The sequence below is a fragment of the Tubulanus polymorphus genome, chromosome 2, assembly GCF_964204645.1.
Source record: "Tubulanus polymorphus chromosome 2, tnTubPoly1.2, whole genome shotgun sequence".
NCBI lineage: Eukaryota > Metazoa > Nemertea > Palaeonemertea > Tubulaniformes > Tubulanidae > Tubulanus > Tubulanus polymorphus.
The window spans coordinates 673488-689313 of record NC_134026.1 but is presented as its reverse complement, the minus strand read 5'-3'; the positions used below and the strand labels follow the sequence as shown (position 1 = coordinate 689313).

Here is a 15826-nt window from a genome sequence, read left to right as displayed (position 1 = left end):
TATTGAAATGTTAGCTCATAACCGTGGAACTTGGTCAAAAACATCAGTTCTAAATGTCCTTTTATTATTTTCTAGATTTTCGAGAACTTTCAAAATTGGTGTCCAACATCAATGCATTTAAAGGATAAAGTGTGTTACACTATAATCAGTCGATTCGTTTCAGTTTGTACATGCAGAAATAAAATTGAAAAAAAAAAATGAAAATTTCTTTCTTTATGAAATTGTGTGTTTTATTGGTCCACGAGTTCAATGACAGCGTTTGATGTTTATTTCAATATCCGGTGAACCTGAATCTATCATTAGAAAAACAGTGAATTTCGCGTTGTGTTAAAAATGTGAAATATCTCACGCTTTCATATCGACATATGCGCATTTTTACATCAATATACTTATCAACCTCCGATCATTGTTCGAATTGTTAAAACATAAAACAAATCGTATTTTATTCCGACAAAAAAGAGAACTAGCTACTAGTAGAGATTCAGCTTGTTGTAGAATAACTACCAAATACTGAAAATGTATGTTCGCGTATTGGTAGTATTCCTCGCGTTGTTTGTTGTGTCTATCGGAGCCAAGAGATCGAAGAGACAAAATGACGACCCAAGTGATAAGTACGCCGATTGCTTCATTTCGCTTTTTTGATATCTCATGAAATCATTGATCTACAGGCAGCGGAATCTATAACAAAGAAAAGGAAACACCCCGCATGAGAAACAAGTCTGAAAAGGTTTTCTTTCGACGTCTCGACTATATCCTTAAAGTCATCTTATATAAGCAGTTTTTGGAGTGGTTTTTCTCTCTGTGACTGCGACTACCGGATTGTCTCTGAATTGTTTAACGACACGGACAGATTTTCATCAATGGGAATCCATAAGTCTGGAAAGTTTGAAAAATTTGTGCAAAAAGTGATCCAAAAATTCATCGCTGTCTGGTTTTAATCACTTAGAAATTGGAAAATATTGAGAAATCTTTGAAAAAATGACTTTATTGTTGTGGTTTTTATACATTGTCAGTCATTGGTGTTGCATAAATGAAATACCGGCAACGATCGTGCGAATAACGAGAGTCAAAGTAAATCAAGTCCAAAAAGGCGATGTTCAAAAAGTTGGTTACAGAAAATGTGGAGCGATCGGCAACAAACGATGTTCAGTATATGACATAAAGTATCGGTAGGTATTTAGACTCAGGTTCAGCCATTTTGATGATGGTTCAGTAATTCTCTTGAATACAATTTAACAAATGACCAGTCCATACGTAGCTTTTATCGGATCACCCCAATATTTTCATTGCGCTTGTATATGATAATGAATAATTTCAGAATGGAACCTGAATATATGCTTGAGTTTGTCGATGTACCGCAGAGGAACTCGTGCCCCGAAAATCAAGTCAAATGTTGCAAAGGTTATCTGAATATCGGGGGCAACTGTCTCGGTGAGATCAGAATTAATATATGTACCAGACCGTTAATCCGCCAGAACGAAAATCGTTAATCAACCGTCAAAAATTCAAATTTTATATATCTCTAGTCATGAATTTTCATCAGAAATTTCATATTTTGTTTCTTCTGTGAGAACTCACAGAAAAGTATTAAAACGGTGTGAAATATCCTAGGAAAAAGGAAATAGAATAGCTTTTTTCATCACGAAGTTCTTGTGTACAAGAAGCCACTATACCTTCGTCACGTAACAAAAACGTGACTTTTTGTCGTTGATGCCAGAACTGGTTTTCTCAAGAATGTTCCGATTAGATAACCTATATATGGTCAATCTAGAGATTGCGCATAAACGATCCCTGTAAGAATTATTTGTAGTCGTCTTAAGCATAATTTACGAGTGGCTGCGGTTACCTAAAAATGATATCAATATCTGCACCTGAAATACACGATCGACCACGATTATAAATGTTTGTATCTTACGATATTTACAACGACACACGTAGATAATGTACGCAAACTATTCTGTGATTTGAGATATCGGATAGAAACCAATTATTGTCCTAATCAGGCTTCCGTATGAAACCAGCGTTATTTTTTTTTTCATTTGATTTCATTGATATTTTTGTTTCGATTGTAGATAAGAGTTCAGTGAAAGATGATGACTTTGTTGACGCGTTGAATGAGTTGAATGATCTCGGAATTTTAAACCGCTAAACTCATTACACTAAAGCAGCTGTAGACTAAATTCTGAATTTCCATTTAAGAAAAGGATGAAAATCGAAATAAAAGAAAAATTTCATCGATTTGACTCATATAAAACTGTAAATTTGTGAAAAATATCGGCGAATAAACAAATCTCCTGAATACTTTCAAATGGCGATGCTTTTCTTTGATTGAATAGAAACTGAGGAACTCCTGTCTACTACTGACTGTCCTGGCAGACAGACCATGGTTTAGGCCAACTGGTCTGGTTGGTGGTTGAATCCTGTCAAAAATCGAACGGGGAAAAAGGCGAGGCGAGGATTTTCCTGCAAGATTTGAACTTCCCTGCAAAACGACCTTGAATACATCGTATCAGCTTAAACCAGCTCGCATCCGAATTACGAATAGATAATTAGGAATTGATGATTAGGAATGGTTGATTAGGAATGGTTGATTAGGAATGATTGATTAGGAAATTCCTTACCATTCATTCTTTCTATTTTTTATTCCATGTTGAATATACTCGCGTAATGTATGTATAATTGCAAATCAAATATCAAGATTTTTTCATCTATAGATAGAATAGAATGTAATCAATCATATTGTTTGGTTTTTAGATCGGTTTCCGTCTGGCCACCCTGTGAACTGTCATATCACAATTTTATCTGATTTTAAAATTCTGATAACAATTTTGCACAACTGACTCCAAAAAACATTCTTCGTTCTACCGACTGAAATATTGACGATGAATCAGTTGACAATATTTGTTTTATTTTTCGGGATTGTCGCTTCTCAGGCGATTGAACTGACCGATGATATTCTTGACCAATTAGCAAATCTTGATCCGGCTAATTTGCCGAGATCGACGAGACAGTATTTCAGTCGCAAACGCCGATCGGAAAAAGACAACAGGTTTGTATTCAGAAACAATCTTCGAATACTCTCGCTATTGATTCGAATGGTAAGAATAATTCACGTTTCATTTGATAAACGAAATTATATTCTGTTTATTTCAGTAACTGGTGTTGTATAAATGGAACTCCTGCGAAAGCCATTCAGAAGACAAGAATTAAACTAGAAATAGTTCCAGTTTCACAACTCGTTAAGACTGGTTACACATCATGTGGTGACCTTGGCTTTGAGCGCTGTTCGATTTACGAAATGAAATACAGGTTACTTATTGAATGTATGTGTCTAATATTTATCCTATATCGTATGTGTCATACCAAATTTCTCCATATTATTTTATCAGCACCGCGCCGAAATATTCCGTGGAAACGGTAAAGGGTGAACAAACGTTTGAGTGTCCGGACGAGGGAGGCAAACTGACCTGCTGTGACGGTTTCATCTTAGTCGCCAAGAATTGCATCTGTAAGAAAATTTTCATCTTTCTGAAGCTCCTCATCTATTCTACGTGATGTGTCTGAAATGTTATTGTTCTATTTTGTACTATTCGCAGCTAAAGAAGATGTGAGAAATGGAGATTTTGTCGGCACTATGAAGGACCTTTTAGATGCCGGACTCATCAAAATCAACAAATAGATACAGAATCGAGTTACGAAAAAATAAAATCATTTTAAATCTCGAAATTATCTACGTTATCGTTATTTCTCCTCTCGGCAAGAACTCGGGAAGGAACGGAAAACAAACACAAGGGGTTTTGGAACATCAAATTGATGAAGGTTTTAGAAATTGATGAAATTTGTCTAATCTAATTCTATAAATTATACATGGGAAAGACGCATTCACAACATTGTGTGAATCTGTACAGTTTATCAGTATAACGGATGTTCGCATATGGCTATTTCACCTATCGGATGAAGTCGTTTGTATTGACTATCTGACCATTAGACTGAGATAATCATCTGTAAAATGAGGTGTATTACTCTACTGGTTCTGCTCAGTTTAGCAGCAGCATTTGATCATGGCGGGGAAACGTCAAAACCGAGTAATATTTCAAAACGAAGGTGACTATATTTGAACAATATTTTCATTCGTTAAAACGAGCCCCGCTTTATTGACAGCAAAAAATTGACATCATAGTCTTGTTTATCCTCAAGTAGAACATTTTTCGAATAGTCTGGAATACCTTCGCCAAGAACCTTAGTGTCTGATCTGATCTATCACAGAATCGTAGAGCGACGGAGATCTCTGTGGAGACAACCAGACAGGTGAAGGAATACCAGACGTTGTTACGGTCCCCGGGGAACAAACGCTTTAAAGATATATACTAATCTATTTCTTGGGTTGACACCGGTCTCAACATATTAATTCTTTATTTCATTGAAGTTCTGAGAATTTCTGCTGTAAGAATGCCCCGAAGAGGCCAATCATTAAAACCCGTATGGAAAAACGTGGACGAGCAGAAAAATGGAATTACATTTCCGGATATGAAAGATGTGGCTTGTTTTTTACTGAAGTCTGCTCGAAATATGCTATGAGATACAGGTATAGAAATTCACGTGGTTCCGACGTATTAGTATAAATAAAGCAGAAATTAGATTGTATTAAAACTGTTTCAGAATGTTCTGGTATTACGCGATCGAGAAATACGCGGCACCAACTGATCAAAGTTGTGCAGAACAAGATAAAGTTTGCTGTGAAGGCTTCATGTTCATAAAAGCTCTCAACAAATGTGTCGGTGTGTATCAAAACAAACTGAAACTTTAAAGAATCTATTGCTTGTATTCAGAGGTCATGAGTCGTATTAGCTGGTGAATGGTCATGCATTGTGTGACCCTCGGTACTTATTCGTCTATTCCGTTATTCAGGTTGTTTTCTATTATTTCCTTTCAGCTATTGATGAACTCGACAGCGTCATAGACAAATTGAATGGCTGATTAGTTTTATGTGATCACATCTTTCACTAATAAAATTCGTCAATAAACAATTTTTTTACTTGAAAATATATTTTCGAAATACGTATGGTTTACGAGTTGGCACACCGACATCCATAAAGTGTGTAGTAAAAATCACAAAGAAAAATATATTGAAAAATCTTTCAACATGATTCCTTACGAAGCTTTTTATTAAGCACGTGTTCTTTACAAGAATTTATCCTTCGAGTTCTTCTATTATCCTTCCAAGATCTGACATCACTGAAAGACACAACATAATCAAAGCATCAATATTTCTGAAGATTCGATAATTGAATTTGGGTATTTCAATGAAAGCACCGTCGCAATAATGAAAGGAATATATTTTCCGCAAAATTGTGAAATAGATTTATTCGGTTGTTTTACTTACGGACACATTTTGTAAGAGGTTTCACAAATATGTACTGATTACAGCAAACTATGTTCTCTTCAGCGCAGGTTCCGTCAACTGTCGTGATGAAATTCTCCACTTCGTAAAAATACGACATTCTATACAAAACAATTATAATCATCATTTCATAATTATCATCTTTCAATAAATGAATTTTCAAAAATCGATTTGATCTGATATCAACGAACCTGTACTTAAAGTCATATAAATCACAATCTTTCAATCCCCACAAACCGCAGTCCTGTTTGCCGATCTTGTGTTCGGATTTCTCGACTTTCTCCCTCTTAACCAGACGTGTTTTGGTTACCGTGGTGACCGGTAGATTTTTACAACAGAAATTGCCATTGCTGAAATGATCGTTGACCATGAAGAGTATAGGCCTGACACGAATTGTTAACGAAATTGATTTTTTTCTGGCTGACATTTCTAACGAACCTGCTTCTTTTGGCTAATTGAAATACTTCCGATGGGAGATCATACTGCCTGGAAGACAGAAAACGTTTCATCCGTTCAGCATCTTCTTCGGCCACGGCGACAGCCAAAAATAAAGCCAAAATCACGAGGAATTTCATAGTTCCACAAATGCCGAATTATTTTGATGTAGTATCAAAACGTTTTGAACTGTAGACGGGTGGCTGGGAATTTTAACAACCAGTGCATGATAAAATTACCATAAAGATAAACAAAAAACGTTTAACGATAATTTCCTGCCCAATGTTGCATATTCACATAATAAAAAAAGCTTCAGTTCGAGAGTTTGAAATTGTGCATTGACTTTCAGTCATAATAATCGAATGCATGTTTAAACAAATTTACTTTATTCGGAATCAGTTAAGAATTCAATTAAATGATTTATGATAAAGAATTCCACTATTTTGTATGGCTCGGCAATTCAGTATTTCTGTTCGGCAACGAATTCATCTTTAGACCCTGTGCGAGCATGTTCAGTGTGTGCCAAACCATGGACGTACATCAGTCGATGGCCTAACCGAGTTGGTTCAGCAAGTTCTCTAATTCCGTCAACACTAGATATGAAAGAAAAAAGAATTCATAAAAGATGAGATAAATGATGTTAAGAGTTGATAGAAATCCATAGTTAATCCATGATTATATATGGCATCAATTTCGTAAACCATGACACCTGGAAGCTTCACTTACGGACGCATCTGTTGACAGTTTTTATATGTAAATAACCATTACAACAAACTATATCTTCCTTACGACATGAACCGTCTACAGTCGCCATGTACCTCTCTACTTCATAGTACGTAGACATTCTAAATGTATAATTGCGAGTTGTTAAAAGAAAAATGGGGTAGTATTTCCACCCTACGTTCAACTATATGTAAGATTTATGGACATTAGTTTCTCTAGATTGGCCACGAATGTCTCCTAGTTTAGATGAATATGAATACTACATTCTTACAAATAACAAATACATGATACACACAGAAAGATACATTTCGAGAAAAGGACAGTTAGGTGTCTATCTTGTAACAAACCTGTATTTGTAGTCATATTTATCGCAATTTTTCATTCCCCACAATCCACAGTCCTGTTTACCGATTCGGACTTCTGATCGTTCAGCCTTCTTACGCGCAGTTACACGGGTTCTCTCAACTGCATTCACAGGCCTGTTCTTACAGCAGTAGTTAACACCAACGCTGAATAGACGAGGAGCAATTACTAAATGATTCATCAAGGAAATCTATCAAGAAAATAATTTTAGCTTATTTTACTTTATAGAAGTGTTAAGTAGAAAGGTGACGGTGATAAACTGATTCTCAGTATGATGAACGATTCCACAATGATTTCCAGTTACTATGATTCATGATACTTCAGCTACAGAGAAACGGAAATGCTGATCATCGAAAATGTCGATCATTACCCTTTCTGTGAAGAAAAGATTCAGATTTATCGAAACCGTTAAAATGTAAAACTAAAGATATCATCAATTGTGGGATCGTTCATCAGGTTGAAAGGTGGTTATAACGAATATAAACGATGGTCACCGAAAACATAGATGCATCTGTATAACCTCTAGTCACAATTAGTTTATTATGAATTTCTTTATCTCTCATACTTTCAGTCACGGAAACAAACCGACAAATTTTTATCCTATTACAAACAAATGAGATATTCAGAAATAATGTAATCGATGTATCTGTAATGATTACTTGCGGTTGGTCAATTCGATAGCATCGTCTGACAAACTCCTGGTTACTTCAACTTCTACAACTGCGCTTAAAACATTTACCAATAACAGGTAGAACGACAACTGCATCCTGAGAACACTGGTCATCAAATCGCCGAGTGGTTTAATGTGTTGAAAAGGTAAGGATTCTATATCACTTATATCAATTATGACCAAGATAACGTTAAAAGCTATTTAGTTGTGGTCTAGTTTCATGTGAAATCGTGAATATATCATATTGACTTTTTATGATTTTCACTTCGTTTTCAGATCATATTATTCAAAATGCTGTTGCCTTTTCTGAGGTAAACAACAGTAGATGAGCAATATTTGACCTATTTATGGATTTGGATGGAGCCATTACGAGACATGGATATTCTATAATTGAGTGGACAGCAATTAGTTTTTCGCGTTTATATCATTTTGCTGATAACGTTTACTGATAGTCTAATTACAGTCCTATATAGAAACATCTAAACTTCATATTATATGATTGAATATGGAACTGGTCAAGCGGGTTTTAGTTTTAGCTCTATTCACATCGGTAGTTTGCCTCGGTTCATCGGCTAAACCGAACAAGAATAATGGGAAAAAGGAGCAGTAAGTCAAGATGTTAAATTCAAAATCATTTTATATCTTTCAATTCTATCATTTCGCTATCTTTAAAAGTGAATTACTAGTCTTTAGTGCCATTAACTTTATAGCCAACTAACGGCTAATTCTATGATCTTAATGCTTATGATTCTATCCTATTTAACAGGAGCTGGTGTTGCAGCATCGAGACGGAACGAACTGAGAAGATGCAAATTACAGAAGCAAAACTTATCATGAAAAATATAACCAGGACATCAATAATAGGATATAAAGAATGTGAAGATGATATAGTCCCCGGTCAATATGACTGTCCTATTTATAAGGAGTATATCAGGTAAGTTATGAATGTTGTTTTTTTCATTTTTTATATCTGAATCATATTTTGTATCGTATTCCCGTATTTTAAGAAGTCCCGTGGTTAAAATTGTTGAACCTTTGAGACCAGTATGACTTTCAGGTCAACCAGCCGTTTAATTCAAAGATCGTCACCAACGATCATTTATCAACGGTTTTTTTTAAATGACGCTGCTTGTATCTATTTTCAGTCAGGTTCCTCGTTACGTCATTCAACACGTGACCAAACAAGTTCACCTGAACGTTCCTTGTCCTAAACAATATCTACATTGTTGTGATGGTTATAAATACGTCAATGGACAATGTCTGAGTAAGTCAAATATAATCGTGGTCATTTTACGCGAACTCACGTCACGGTATATTGACCATCAAACGCGAGCGGTTAACTGAAGTAAAAGTCACAGTCCATTGCCATGCCATTGTCAATATGATGTTTGGGAACTAGTTCTATGACGTCACGTATAGCATCGGAAATATGTTTTATCTCTAAGATTGGCAAAAAGTACACTTCATGTAATTTTTCGTGAAATTTTTCAATTTCCTCATATGTCGTCGTTTTTCTGTCCACAGCGAAAGAAGACGCCGAGATTGCCGAGATGTTAGGAAACCTTGGACTTGGATAAACTGATGTTTATTTGATAGATTTATTCAATGCATTTGATGAATACAACAGATACATGAAGTAACTTTATCAATAGATATACGACGTGTACATTGTTATTATTTGGTCATCAATCCGAGGGATGTCAGTAGTTTCACGTTCTCGATTTCTGATGGTTCTGCAAAATAAGATCAGAAGATGATATAGAACACACTCTGAATGAATTCGAGAATGATGATAACTATACTAGGATATCGTCGAATCGTGGAAAATGAATCATCAACACATAGAAACCTTTTCCGACTCTTTTTGCTTTCTATCTGAACGTAGGAGTAGTTTCAAACAAGGACACAGTATTTCATCAAATTATTAAAATAAGAAGATATTATAAGCCTAAGCTCAAAATGTCATTGCCTGATTGTTGATGATGAAATGTTTGAAAATGGAGACATTAGAAATCAAAGTAGTTTGTCATCGTTACAATTTTCCAACATATAAGTATAGCTGGGCTGCTACTAACCGTAACATTCTCCATTGAACATTTCATATCCCTCGCAGCAGATCATTTTGTCAGATGGACATCTCTGTGGATTCCTCACCTCTTCAATTTTCCAGTCAATCTTATACCTTGTTACAGTACTGTAAACAAATATTCACGTGCAGTTACCGCATTTACTGGATTCGGTTCCACAGCTAATGGTCAGGTTAAGGTTGTAAGAAATCCCATGTGTTTCAACAATGGAGTCATATTCAACCGAGAATTCAACTGCGAATTTGGTTCTTCAAATTTTCCATCATAAGAACAGAAACTTACTGCGGTACGTTCTCGTAAACTGTACATGACATTCCAGTAGGTTCTCCTTCAATGTCGTACTCATGTTCGCAAGGTTCGTATCCTTTCTTTACTTTGATCATTATCTTCTTCTCTGTCTTCTTAGCGTACGAATACGTTTTCGTTTCCACCTTGTCCTCGGGTACAATCGAACAACACCATTTTTCAGTACTACAATGAAGAAAATGCCTTAGGAAAATATTTAGAAAACCGCGAATGAAATGTAGCGGAATGATTAGAATGAGGTTTACTCGAGTTTATGCAGTTGTGCTTGCAGTTCCACGAAGCAGATGATAAGAGAAACAAGAATAAAGATCTTCATCGCAGAGATTTTGATTTTTCTGGTTGAATTTTAGCTGTGAAAATAGCAGGAATCTACCCTGGTATAGCTCACAGCTGTTTCCGTTACGCCGTAGACACACATTGAATGTGATAAGAAATTAAATAAATAAATGATTATTCTATTTTTCATATAAATATAGTGAATCGTCGCTAGCTCTTCCTGGCACGTTCTTATCAATGCCACAATCTATGAATATTGTATCATTAACCAAACATTCGTGTAGTTATAGGCGATATAATACCCACGCATTTGATAAATCATCTCATGGATAGATTGTTCCTCAAATTCTCACATCCTCGCAGAAAGTTACAAGAAATATCATCCCTTTCAAGTAAGAAGACGAGAAAAGAAAACGTTTCGTATTGATATATGTTTTTATTGTCAAGAATTACATTCCAAGTGCCAACATTAAAGCGAGTTCTTCTGCGTCTACAAGAAAAACAATCATGATGTAAATGAACTGAAAATGTTCAAGGGAAAGGATATCATCGAAGTCTCATTATTTACCCAAGCAGTCGCCATTGTGTGGCTGATAGCCTTCACAGCAAACCAGATTTTCTTCCGGACATCTTGCTTTTACTTGCACCTTGTCAACTTTCTGTTTTTTAACGTAACGAATCGATGCTCTGGATTCAAACAGAAAGGAGGAAATTCATTATTCAGCTGAACAATCAAGATTATTTTTCGTATCTGATTGAACTTTTCAATTTCTGGAATGTTGTGGGTACAAAGAGACGATAGAAATTCCAATACATACACATATTTTGGTACTGGAGTACCGCATGGTTTATAAGCTTTTGAATTGCGATGTTTTTCCATGCATTTCAAGTATTCAGCAGTGCTAATAACAGACTTCCTGTCGATCACCTTCTGCGCGTAGTACATCACACGTTTCTCCTCTTTCACTTCCGGTGTCACATTGCAGCACCATTTTGTGCTAAAACGAACAAAAATCAACGATTATCAGAATGGTGGTTAGATATCTGAAGAAAAGCCGCACGATCGTTGCGTTAGAATGTTTATGAAGTGATTACCAACCTTTCACCCGCGGTGACAGTGTTTATAACCGCAAAAGCGAAACAGACAAAAAGCGCTACAACTATCTGTGTCCTCATCGTCAACAAATCTCGATCTAATTTCCCGATCTAAGTATCATTTTTTCACTTTTTAAAAGATCCCATGAGATAACGTATCGATTGTTTAATTTTCCATATTTACCTTGACGCACAAACACAAATATATAAATCAACATGACGGATATAGAAAGAAAACAACTGATTATAAATCAAACACACGACTTCGATGTCTTATCGGTAGAAGGGTAAGGGTAAGTTCGAGAGTTGTTGCAGCCCGAAACCTACAACAATAAATGCTCAAAAGGCAAAATTAGTGAATATCAGGTTTAAGTAAGATTCAGATCTTACCTGAACTGGCAGGGCTTAACTGGAATTTAGTTTGAAGAGCATATTTGTGACTTAATGTCTTTGTACCTCTTGGTTTACATAAAGCCACACTTATGAATGGAAAATAATCATTGTCTTTGTCCCTATTCTAAATACCGTTCTAGTTTTCCACAGATACTACGTCTTACCTTGGAGTAATCAGACTGCTCCAAGGTCTTACAGAGTTCGAGTTACATTCTACGTCTGTGGCAGATCTTGTCACAATCCCAGAATTTATAACAAATCAAATTTAAACGATCTATTAGAGATAATATTGTAATAATGTTTTATTTTCTATTTAGTTGACAAGTTATTTCAAGCTAGATACCGAGCAATCCCAAAGATTCCAGAACTTTCGCATTTTCCAAAGCTGATGGTTCTGTCAAATAAAAAAAAATTCCTTTATCAAATCAACATCGGAGAATTTTTAATGCGCTTGAAAAATTCAGTTTTTGAAATCGTTCTTACCGTAACATTCACCCTTGTACATTTCATATCCTTCACAGCAAATCAAATCTTCATCGGCGCATACCCCGGCGGATTTCAGCACTTCAGTTTTACGCCTCACCTCGTAGCGAGGAACATATCTGCGAGATGAAAAAATAAGGAGCTTTTTATGAAGGTATTCTATGCAAAACCAAGAAATTGCATTCATTAAAATTGATTTTGATCTTACTGATGCACTTCTTGTAGAACAGGACATTTCTTCAAAAGACGACCGGGACATCTTTCATATTCTTTAATGTTGTAAATAACAACCAGTTTCATGACTTTATGGGCGTAAGTTAACGTTACTTTTTCCTCAACCGGTTTCGGTGTTTTGGCGCAGCACCATTTTTTCACCCTAAAAACGAAAGAAACAAAGCATAAACAACACTGGGTCTACTTACACAAACAATTTCAAGTTGATGAAATTCAATTCAGTTTATCTTCTATACAGGAATCAAATCCTTTTTGTTAGACGAGCAGATTCCAATTATCAGAGTTTCAGTGATTTTTCAAATGGATGGGTCAAGTGTGAAATAAAAAATTTAAAAAAAAACAGTTACCTTTGAATTAAGTTTCAAAGTTAAGTGTTCAAGTTTATAATCGTTCAGAAATAGCCTTGAAAATCCACTTACTGTTTATTGCTGGTGTTTTGCGCATTCGACGAATGCAACAAAAATCCTCCGAGAAACAAAAAAATTACGACTTCACGAAACATAGTCAACTGTTTATCTGACAACAATTATGTATTGCTAAATAACTACATTCTATATCTGTAGAACATGTGTTATTTTTGACAACTACGTGATAGTACTTATTAATTCATTTGTCAATAATATGGACTGTTGATTGTAGGTGAATTCTGTTCCACTATATTTCCAGCCATAAAAAAATCAAGCAAACGGGGCTTGCCATAATCCCAATGTAACGAAAGCTCAAAAACTCAGAGATGATGTTCGTGTTTTATTTTCTATAGTTGACAAAATTACTTAATACCGAGCAAACCCAACGATTCCAGAGTCTTTACGCTGTCCATATCTGTAGGATCTGATAGAAAAAAAAGGAATAAAGAACAAAAAAACAACATCAAAAAAGTCAATTAAAGTGCGGATAAAGGCTATCTATATCTAAATGATAACGTATGAAACTGATTGTGTTTTGGTATGTATCCTTACCGTAACATTCGCCCTTGTACATTTCGTATCCTTCGCAGCAAATCAAATCTTTCTCAGGACATTGTCCGGGAGTAATTGTCAGCTCAGTTTTAGGCATTGACTTGTAACGAGGAACCTGTCTGTAGGGAAAACATGAAAATCGTAGCAGGAATTCCGATAGTATTCTGCAAGCATTCTGGGGTGTAGCCTTAATCTAAAAATGGTCTTAAATCTCGGGAAAAGGTTGACTCATTATTGCAACCAGCCTCAGGTGTAACGAAAAAAAATTTGGAACCTTACTTCCTCACTTCTTCATAGATAGGACATTTTTTCAAAAGGCGACCGGGGCATCTTTTATATCCGACCTTCTTTTTAAGAATAACGGTTTTCATGACTTTGAGAGCGTATGTTAACTCTCTCAGTTCCTTAATTGATGGCCGTATCGTATCGCAGCACCACTTTCTCGACCTGATAAATAGATATGTAATTGAGTTAAACTGTTCCACAATCAAATTTCTCTGACACTCTGACGGGTGTGAGATGCACCTTTCTGAGAGGTACTGTCTAACAGCAATATTGGGTAGTTCATTTTTTCAAACATCAAATCCTCTTAAAAGAAACAACTTACTGTTTATTTTGTTGTGCATTTGACAAATGCAACAAAAATCCACAGAAAAACAAAAAAATCGTGACTTCTCGAATCATTGTCACCTGTTTATCTGACAACAACATACATTTTACATCAATATATCAACACACTTGGTTTATCTTGAAAACGTGTTATGTTTGACAACTCCGTGGTATGCAATTAATTTATTTGGCATTTACATTTTCAGCTTGCGCACAATGACCTCAAAAATATTCCTACGAAAAGTAAAAAGGGATTTCGGCACTGAATTTGAAGGAAGTTGGGAGTTCAGAATGCAGACAACTCAGGAACGCAGTATAATAAGTCACGCAGTTGTTGGAATTTCTCCGATGTACCACAAGAGATAAACAGAAAGAATGTAATGATTTCCCAGTAGATATTGTGTATTTCTCAAAAAAATAATACATATTATCCGAGAAGACCCAAGCTGTCCAACAATTTTACTTGTTCGATTTCGTCATTACCTAGAATGAAATGAAGACAAAAATAAGTGACAATTTTTAAGAAATCACGAATATGAGAACAATGAAAATATGAATATATATTTACTGTTACCAAATAATTTTGTTGGTCTACAAAAATTGTTTTCTTGTTTTACTATAATCTCCCTACTTTCTAACATTTTGATGGACCAAATATTGATTTGGTAACGTGTTAAAACACTTCTTACGATATCGAATATATATTTCACTTGAATTCAGTAATCTATTGTATTTCTATGCGATGATAACGGTAGATTTACTAACCGTAACAGTTGTCCTTATATTTCACATATCCATCGCAACAATCGAGTTTATCATGAGGGCACGATCCTTTCATTTCTCTCAGTTCATGGACGTGTTTGATTCTATAGCGGGTCACGTTACTAGAAACAGTAGAAATAAACCACAAAATACGTAAATTATTATCATTGAATTTTTACCATACGAACTATTTTAGCAAACAGCAAAATTAACTTACACGATTTTTTCATTTGTCACAGGACAGTAGGTGCTTTCGCCATCAACACCAAAACATTCTTCATAGCCAACAGTTTCTGTTAGTTTAATCTGCTTATAGTCTGGTACAGCTTTTGTGTAGTTCATCTCTTTAAATTCGGGTTTCACTTCAACGGTACAACACCAGTGACCCGATCCATTAGCAGCTTCATAACTAAAATAATTCACAAAAATGTGTTTTTTTGATGAACCATTATCTCATCAATTCAAAATACAAAATCTATAGTTATTTTTGTAAACCCTGACGATGAGCGCTTAGCGAAAGATTGAAACATTGTGAGATTCGATTCGTATGTTTTTATTAACGTTGATTCATTAGTTTCTAATTTAGTGAATTGAATATTAATTCATTTACTAAAAAGATCTTACCAGACGAAGCCACAAAAAGCGGCAAAAAGTGCTAGCATAAACTTCATGATAACGGCGATGAGTATATGGTACTATCTAGACAAGAATTGAAGACTGACCAATAAAGCTATTCTTCCGGAACTGTGATCTGGGAATCTAGCGGTCTGTCTGGATATAGCCTTATCGTCACTATGGTTAATTAAGTTAAAACTATGTAAAGTTCGTCCTGTAAATCTGATAACGAAGAGTATTATAAACTATATCTCCAATAATGGAATTATTGTCGTACGTTTTTGATAGTATTAATAAAAAATCCATTATGAGGCCCAGCCAAATCTACTGACTGGATATATTGGATTAAATATTGTAGAAATCCTTCGTCATTTTTTTCTTCATTCTTTCCAATAACATCATACTCTCTAGATTT

General features: G+C 35.3%; 9 protein-coding genes across 9 annotated transcripts; 4 read left to right on the top strand and 5 right to left on the bottom strand.

Annotated features, from left to right (window-relative positions):
* The first annotated feature begins 462 nt into the window (after positions 1-462).
* LOC141900494 (uncharacterized) lies at positions 463-2290 on the top strand. The gene is made up of 4 exons (XM_074787411.1): positions 463-611; positions 1014-1169; positions 1319-1431; positions 2073-2290. The coding sequence occupies exons 1-4, from the start codon at positions 517-519 to the stop codon at positions 2147-2149; spliced, it is 441 nt and encodes a 146-aa protein (XP_074643512.1). The 5' UTR covers positions 463-516; the 3' UTR covers positions 2150-2290.
* Positions 2291-2824: 534 nt separating this feature from the next.
* On the top strand, positions 2825-3726 carry LOC141900249 (uncharacterized). Its single transcript, XM_074787051.1, has 4 exons — positions 2825-3049; positions 3154-3309; positions 3390-3508; positions 3597-3726. Exons 1-4 carry the CDS (start codon positions 2883-2885, stop codon positions 3677-3679), a joined length of 525 nt encoding a protein of 174 aa, XP_074643152.1. The 5' UTR covers positions 2825-2882; the 3' UTR covers positions 3680-3726.
* A 237-nt stretch (positions 3727-3963) lies between these two features.
* LOC141900601 (uncharacterized) lies at positions 3964-5018 on the top strand. The gene is made up of 4 exons (XM_074787577.1): positions 3964-4104; positions 4427-4585; positions 4660-4778; positions 4934-5018. Exons 1-4 carry the CDS (start codon positions 4010-4012, stop codon positions 4975-4977), a joined length of 417 nt encoding a protein of 138 aa, XP_074643678.1. The 5' UTR covers positions 3964-4009; the 3' UTR covers positions 4978-5018.
* A 118-nt stretch (positions 5019-5136) lies between these two features.
* Positions 5137-6030, bottom strand: LOC141900224 (uncharacterized). The gene is made up of 4 exons (XM_074787017.1): positions 5840-6030; positions 5593-5751; positions 5384-5502; positions 5137-5235 (listed from the first exon to the last, which is right to left on the bottom strand). Exons 1-4 carry the CDS (start codon positions 5974-5976, stop codon positions 5192-5194), a joined length of 459 nt encoding a protein of 152 aa, XP_074643118.1. The 5' UTR covers positions 5977-6030; the 3' UTR covers positions 5137-5191.
* A 2011-nt stretch (positions 6031-8041) lies between these two features.
* Positions 8042-9203, top strand: LOC141899790 (uncharacterized). The gene is made up of 4 exons (XM_074786315.1): positions 8042-8198; positions 8359-8526; positions 8738-8856; positions 9117-9203. Exons 1-4 carry the CDS (start codon positions 8098-8100, stop codon positions 9167-9169), a joined length of 441 nt encoding a protein of 146 aa, XP_074642416.1. The 5' UTR covers positions 8042-8097; the 3' UTR covers positions 9170-9203.
* Positions 9172-10390, bottom strand: LOC141899791 (uncharacterized). Its single transcript, XM_074786316.1, has 4 exons — positions 10231-10390; positions 9962-10150; positions 9668-9786; positions 9172-9325 (listed from the first exon to the last, which is right to left on the bottom strand). Exons 1-4 carry the CDS (start codon positions 10299-10301, stop codon positions 9267-9269), a joined length of 438 nt encoding a protein of 145 aa, XP_074642417.1. The 5' UTR covers positions 10302-10390; the 3' UTR covers positions 9172-9266.
* A 287-nt stretch (positions 10391-10677) lies between these two features.
* LOC141900465 (uncharacterized) lies at positions 10678-11476 on the bottom strand. Its single transcript, XM_074787385.1, has 4 exons — positions 11361-11476; positions 11080-11259; positions 10830-10948; positions 10678-10751 (listed from the first exon to the last, which is right to left on the bottom strand). The coding sequence occupies exons 1-4, from the start codon at positions 11435-11437 to the stop codon at positions 10711-10713; spliced, it is 417 nt and encodes a 138-aa protein (XP_074643486.1). The 5' UTR covers positions 11438-11476; the 3' UTR covers positions 10678-10710.
* Positions 11477-12037: 561 nt separating this feature from the next.
* LOC141900520 (uncharacterized) lies at positions 12038-12982 on the bottom strand. The gene is made up of 4 exons (XM_074787442.1): positions 12886-12982; positions 12441-12608; positions 12233-12351; positions 12038-12143 (listed from the first exon to the last, which is right to left on the bottom strand). Exons 1-4 carry the CDS (start codon positions 12966-12968, stop codon positions 12085-12087), a joined length of 429 nt encoding a protein of 142 aa, XP_074643543.1. The 5' UTR covers positions 12969-12982; the 3' UTR covers positions 12038-12084.
* A 1436-nt stretch (positions 12983-14418) lies between these two features.
* Positions 14419-15579, bottom strand: LOC141899792 (uncharacterized). The gene is made up of 4 exons (XM_074786317.1): positions 15421-15579; positions 15014-15205; positions 14800-14918; positions 14419-14517 (listed from the first exon to the last, which is right to left on the bottom strand). Exons 1-4 carry the CDS (start codon positions 15465-15467, stop codon positions 14462-14464), a joined length of 414 nt encoding a protein of 137 aa, XP_074642418.1. The 5' UTR covers positions 15468-15579; the 3' UTR covers positions 14419-14461.
* Between the last annotated feature and the right edge of the window lie 247 nt (positions 15580-15826).

Bases quoted from the DNA above. Each gene is read 5' to 3' on its own strand.
- LOC141900494 (XM_074787411.1), top strand. From the start codon at position 517: ATGTATGTTCGCGTATTGGTAGTATTCCTCGCGTTGTTTGTTGTGTCT. The intron at 612-1,013 runs GTACGCCGATTG...ATACATTGTCAG, and splicing joins AATGACGACCCAAGTGATAA to TCATTGGTGTTGCATAAATG. The intron at 1,432-2,072 runs GTGAGATCAGAA...TTTCGATTGTAG, and splicing joins TATCGGGGGCAACTGTCTCG to ATAAGAGTTCAGTGAAAGAT.
- LOC141900249 (XM_074787051.1), top strand. From the start codon at position 2,883: ATGAATCAGTTGACAATATTTGTTTTATTTTTCGGGATTGTCGCTTCT. The intron at 3,050-3,153 runs GTTTGTATTCAG...TGTTTATTTCAG, and splicing joins CGATCGGAAAAAGACAACAG to TAACTGGTGTTGTATAAATG. The intron at 3,310-3,389 runs GTTACTTATTGA...TTATTTTATCAG, and splicing joins ATTTACGAAATGAAATACAG to CACCGCGCCGAAATATTCCG.
- LOC141900601 (XM_074787577.1), top strand. From the start codon at position 4,010: ATGAGGTGTATTACTCTACTGGTTCTGCTCAGTTTAGCAGCAGCATTT. The intron at 4,105-4,426 runs GTGACTATATTT...ATTTCATTGAAG, and splicing joins AGTAATATTTCAAAACGAAG to TTCTGAGAATTTCTGCTGTA. The intron at 4,779-4,933 runs GTGTGTATCAAA...ATTTCCTTTCAG, and splicing joins AGCTCTCAACAAATGTGTCG to CTATTGATGAACTCGACAGC.
- LOC141900224 (XM_074787017.1), bottom strand. From the start codon at position 5,976: ATGAAATTCCTCGTGATTTTGGCTTTATTTTTGGCTGTCGCCGTGGCC. The intron at 5,503-5,592 runs GTTCGTTGATAT...TGTTTTGTATAG, and splicing joins TTATATGACTTTAAGTACAG to AATGTCGTATTTTTACGAAG. The intron at 5,236-5,383 runs GTAAGTAAAACA...TGTGTCTTTCAG, and splicing joins ACCTCTTACAAAATGTGTCC to TGATGTCAGATCTTGGAAGG.
- LOC141899790 (XM_074786315.1), top strand. From the start codon at position 8,098: ATGGAACTGGTCAAGCGGGTTTTAGTTTTAGCTCTATTCACATCGGTA. The intron at 8,527-8,737 runs GTAAGTTATGAA...ATCTATTTTCAG, and splicing joins ATTTATAAGGAGTATATCAG to TCAGGTTCCTCGTTACGTCA. The intron at 8,857-9,116 runs GTAAGTCAAATA...TTCTGTCCACAG, and splicing joins CGTCAATGGACAATGTCTGA to CGAAAGAAGACGCCGAGATT.
- LOC141899791 (XM_074786316.1), bottom strand. From the start codon at position 10,301: ATGAAGATCTTTATTCTTGTTTCTCTTATCATCTGCTTCGTGGAACTG. The intron at 10,151-10,230 runs GTAAACCTCATT...TCTTCATTGTAG, and splicing joins GCACAACTGCATAAACTCGA to TACTGAAAAATGGTGTTGTT. The intron at 9,787-9,961 runs GTAAGTTTCTGT...ATTTGTTTACAG, and splicing joins GTTTACGAGAACGTACCGCA to TACTGTAACAAGGTATAAGA.
- LOC141900465 (XM_074787385.1), bottom strand. From the start codon at position 11,437: ATGAGGACACAGATAGTTGTAGCGCTTTTTGTCTGTTTCGCTTTTGCG. The intron at 11,260-11,360 runs GTTGGTAATCAC...TGTTCGTTTTAG, and splicing joins ACTGTCACCGCGGGTGAAAG to CACAAAATGGTGCTGCAATG. The intron at 10,949-11,079 runs GTATGTATTGGA...GTTTGAATCCAG, and splicing joins ACTCCAGTACCAAAATATGT to AGCATCGATTCGTTACGTTA.
- LOC141900520 (XM_074787442.1), bottom strand. From the start codon at position 12,968: ATGTTTCGTGAAGTCGTAATTTTTTTGTTTCTCGGAGGATTTTTGTTG. The intron at 12,609-12,885 runs GTAAGTGGATTT...TTTCGTTTTTAG, and splicing joins CAAAACACCAGCAATAAACA to GGTGAAAAAATGGTGCTGCG. The intron at 12,352-12,440 runs GTAAGATCAAAA...TTCATCTCGCAG, and splicing joins GTTCTACAAGAAGTGCATCA to ATATGTTCCTCGCTACGAGG.
- LOC141899792 (XM_074786317.1), bottom strand. From the start codon at position 15,467: ATGAAGTTTATGCTAGCACTTTTTGCCGCTTTTTGTGGCTTCGTCTG. The intron at 15,206-15,420 runs GTAAGATCTTTT...GAATTATTTTAG, and splicing joins GCTTTTTGTGGCTTCGTCTG to TTATGAAGCTGCTAATGGAT. The intron at 14,919-15,013 runs GTAAGTTAATTT...TACTGTTTCTAG, and splicing joins GTGACAAATGAAAAAATCGT to TAACGTGACCCGCTATAGAA.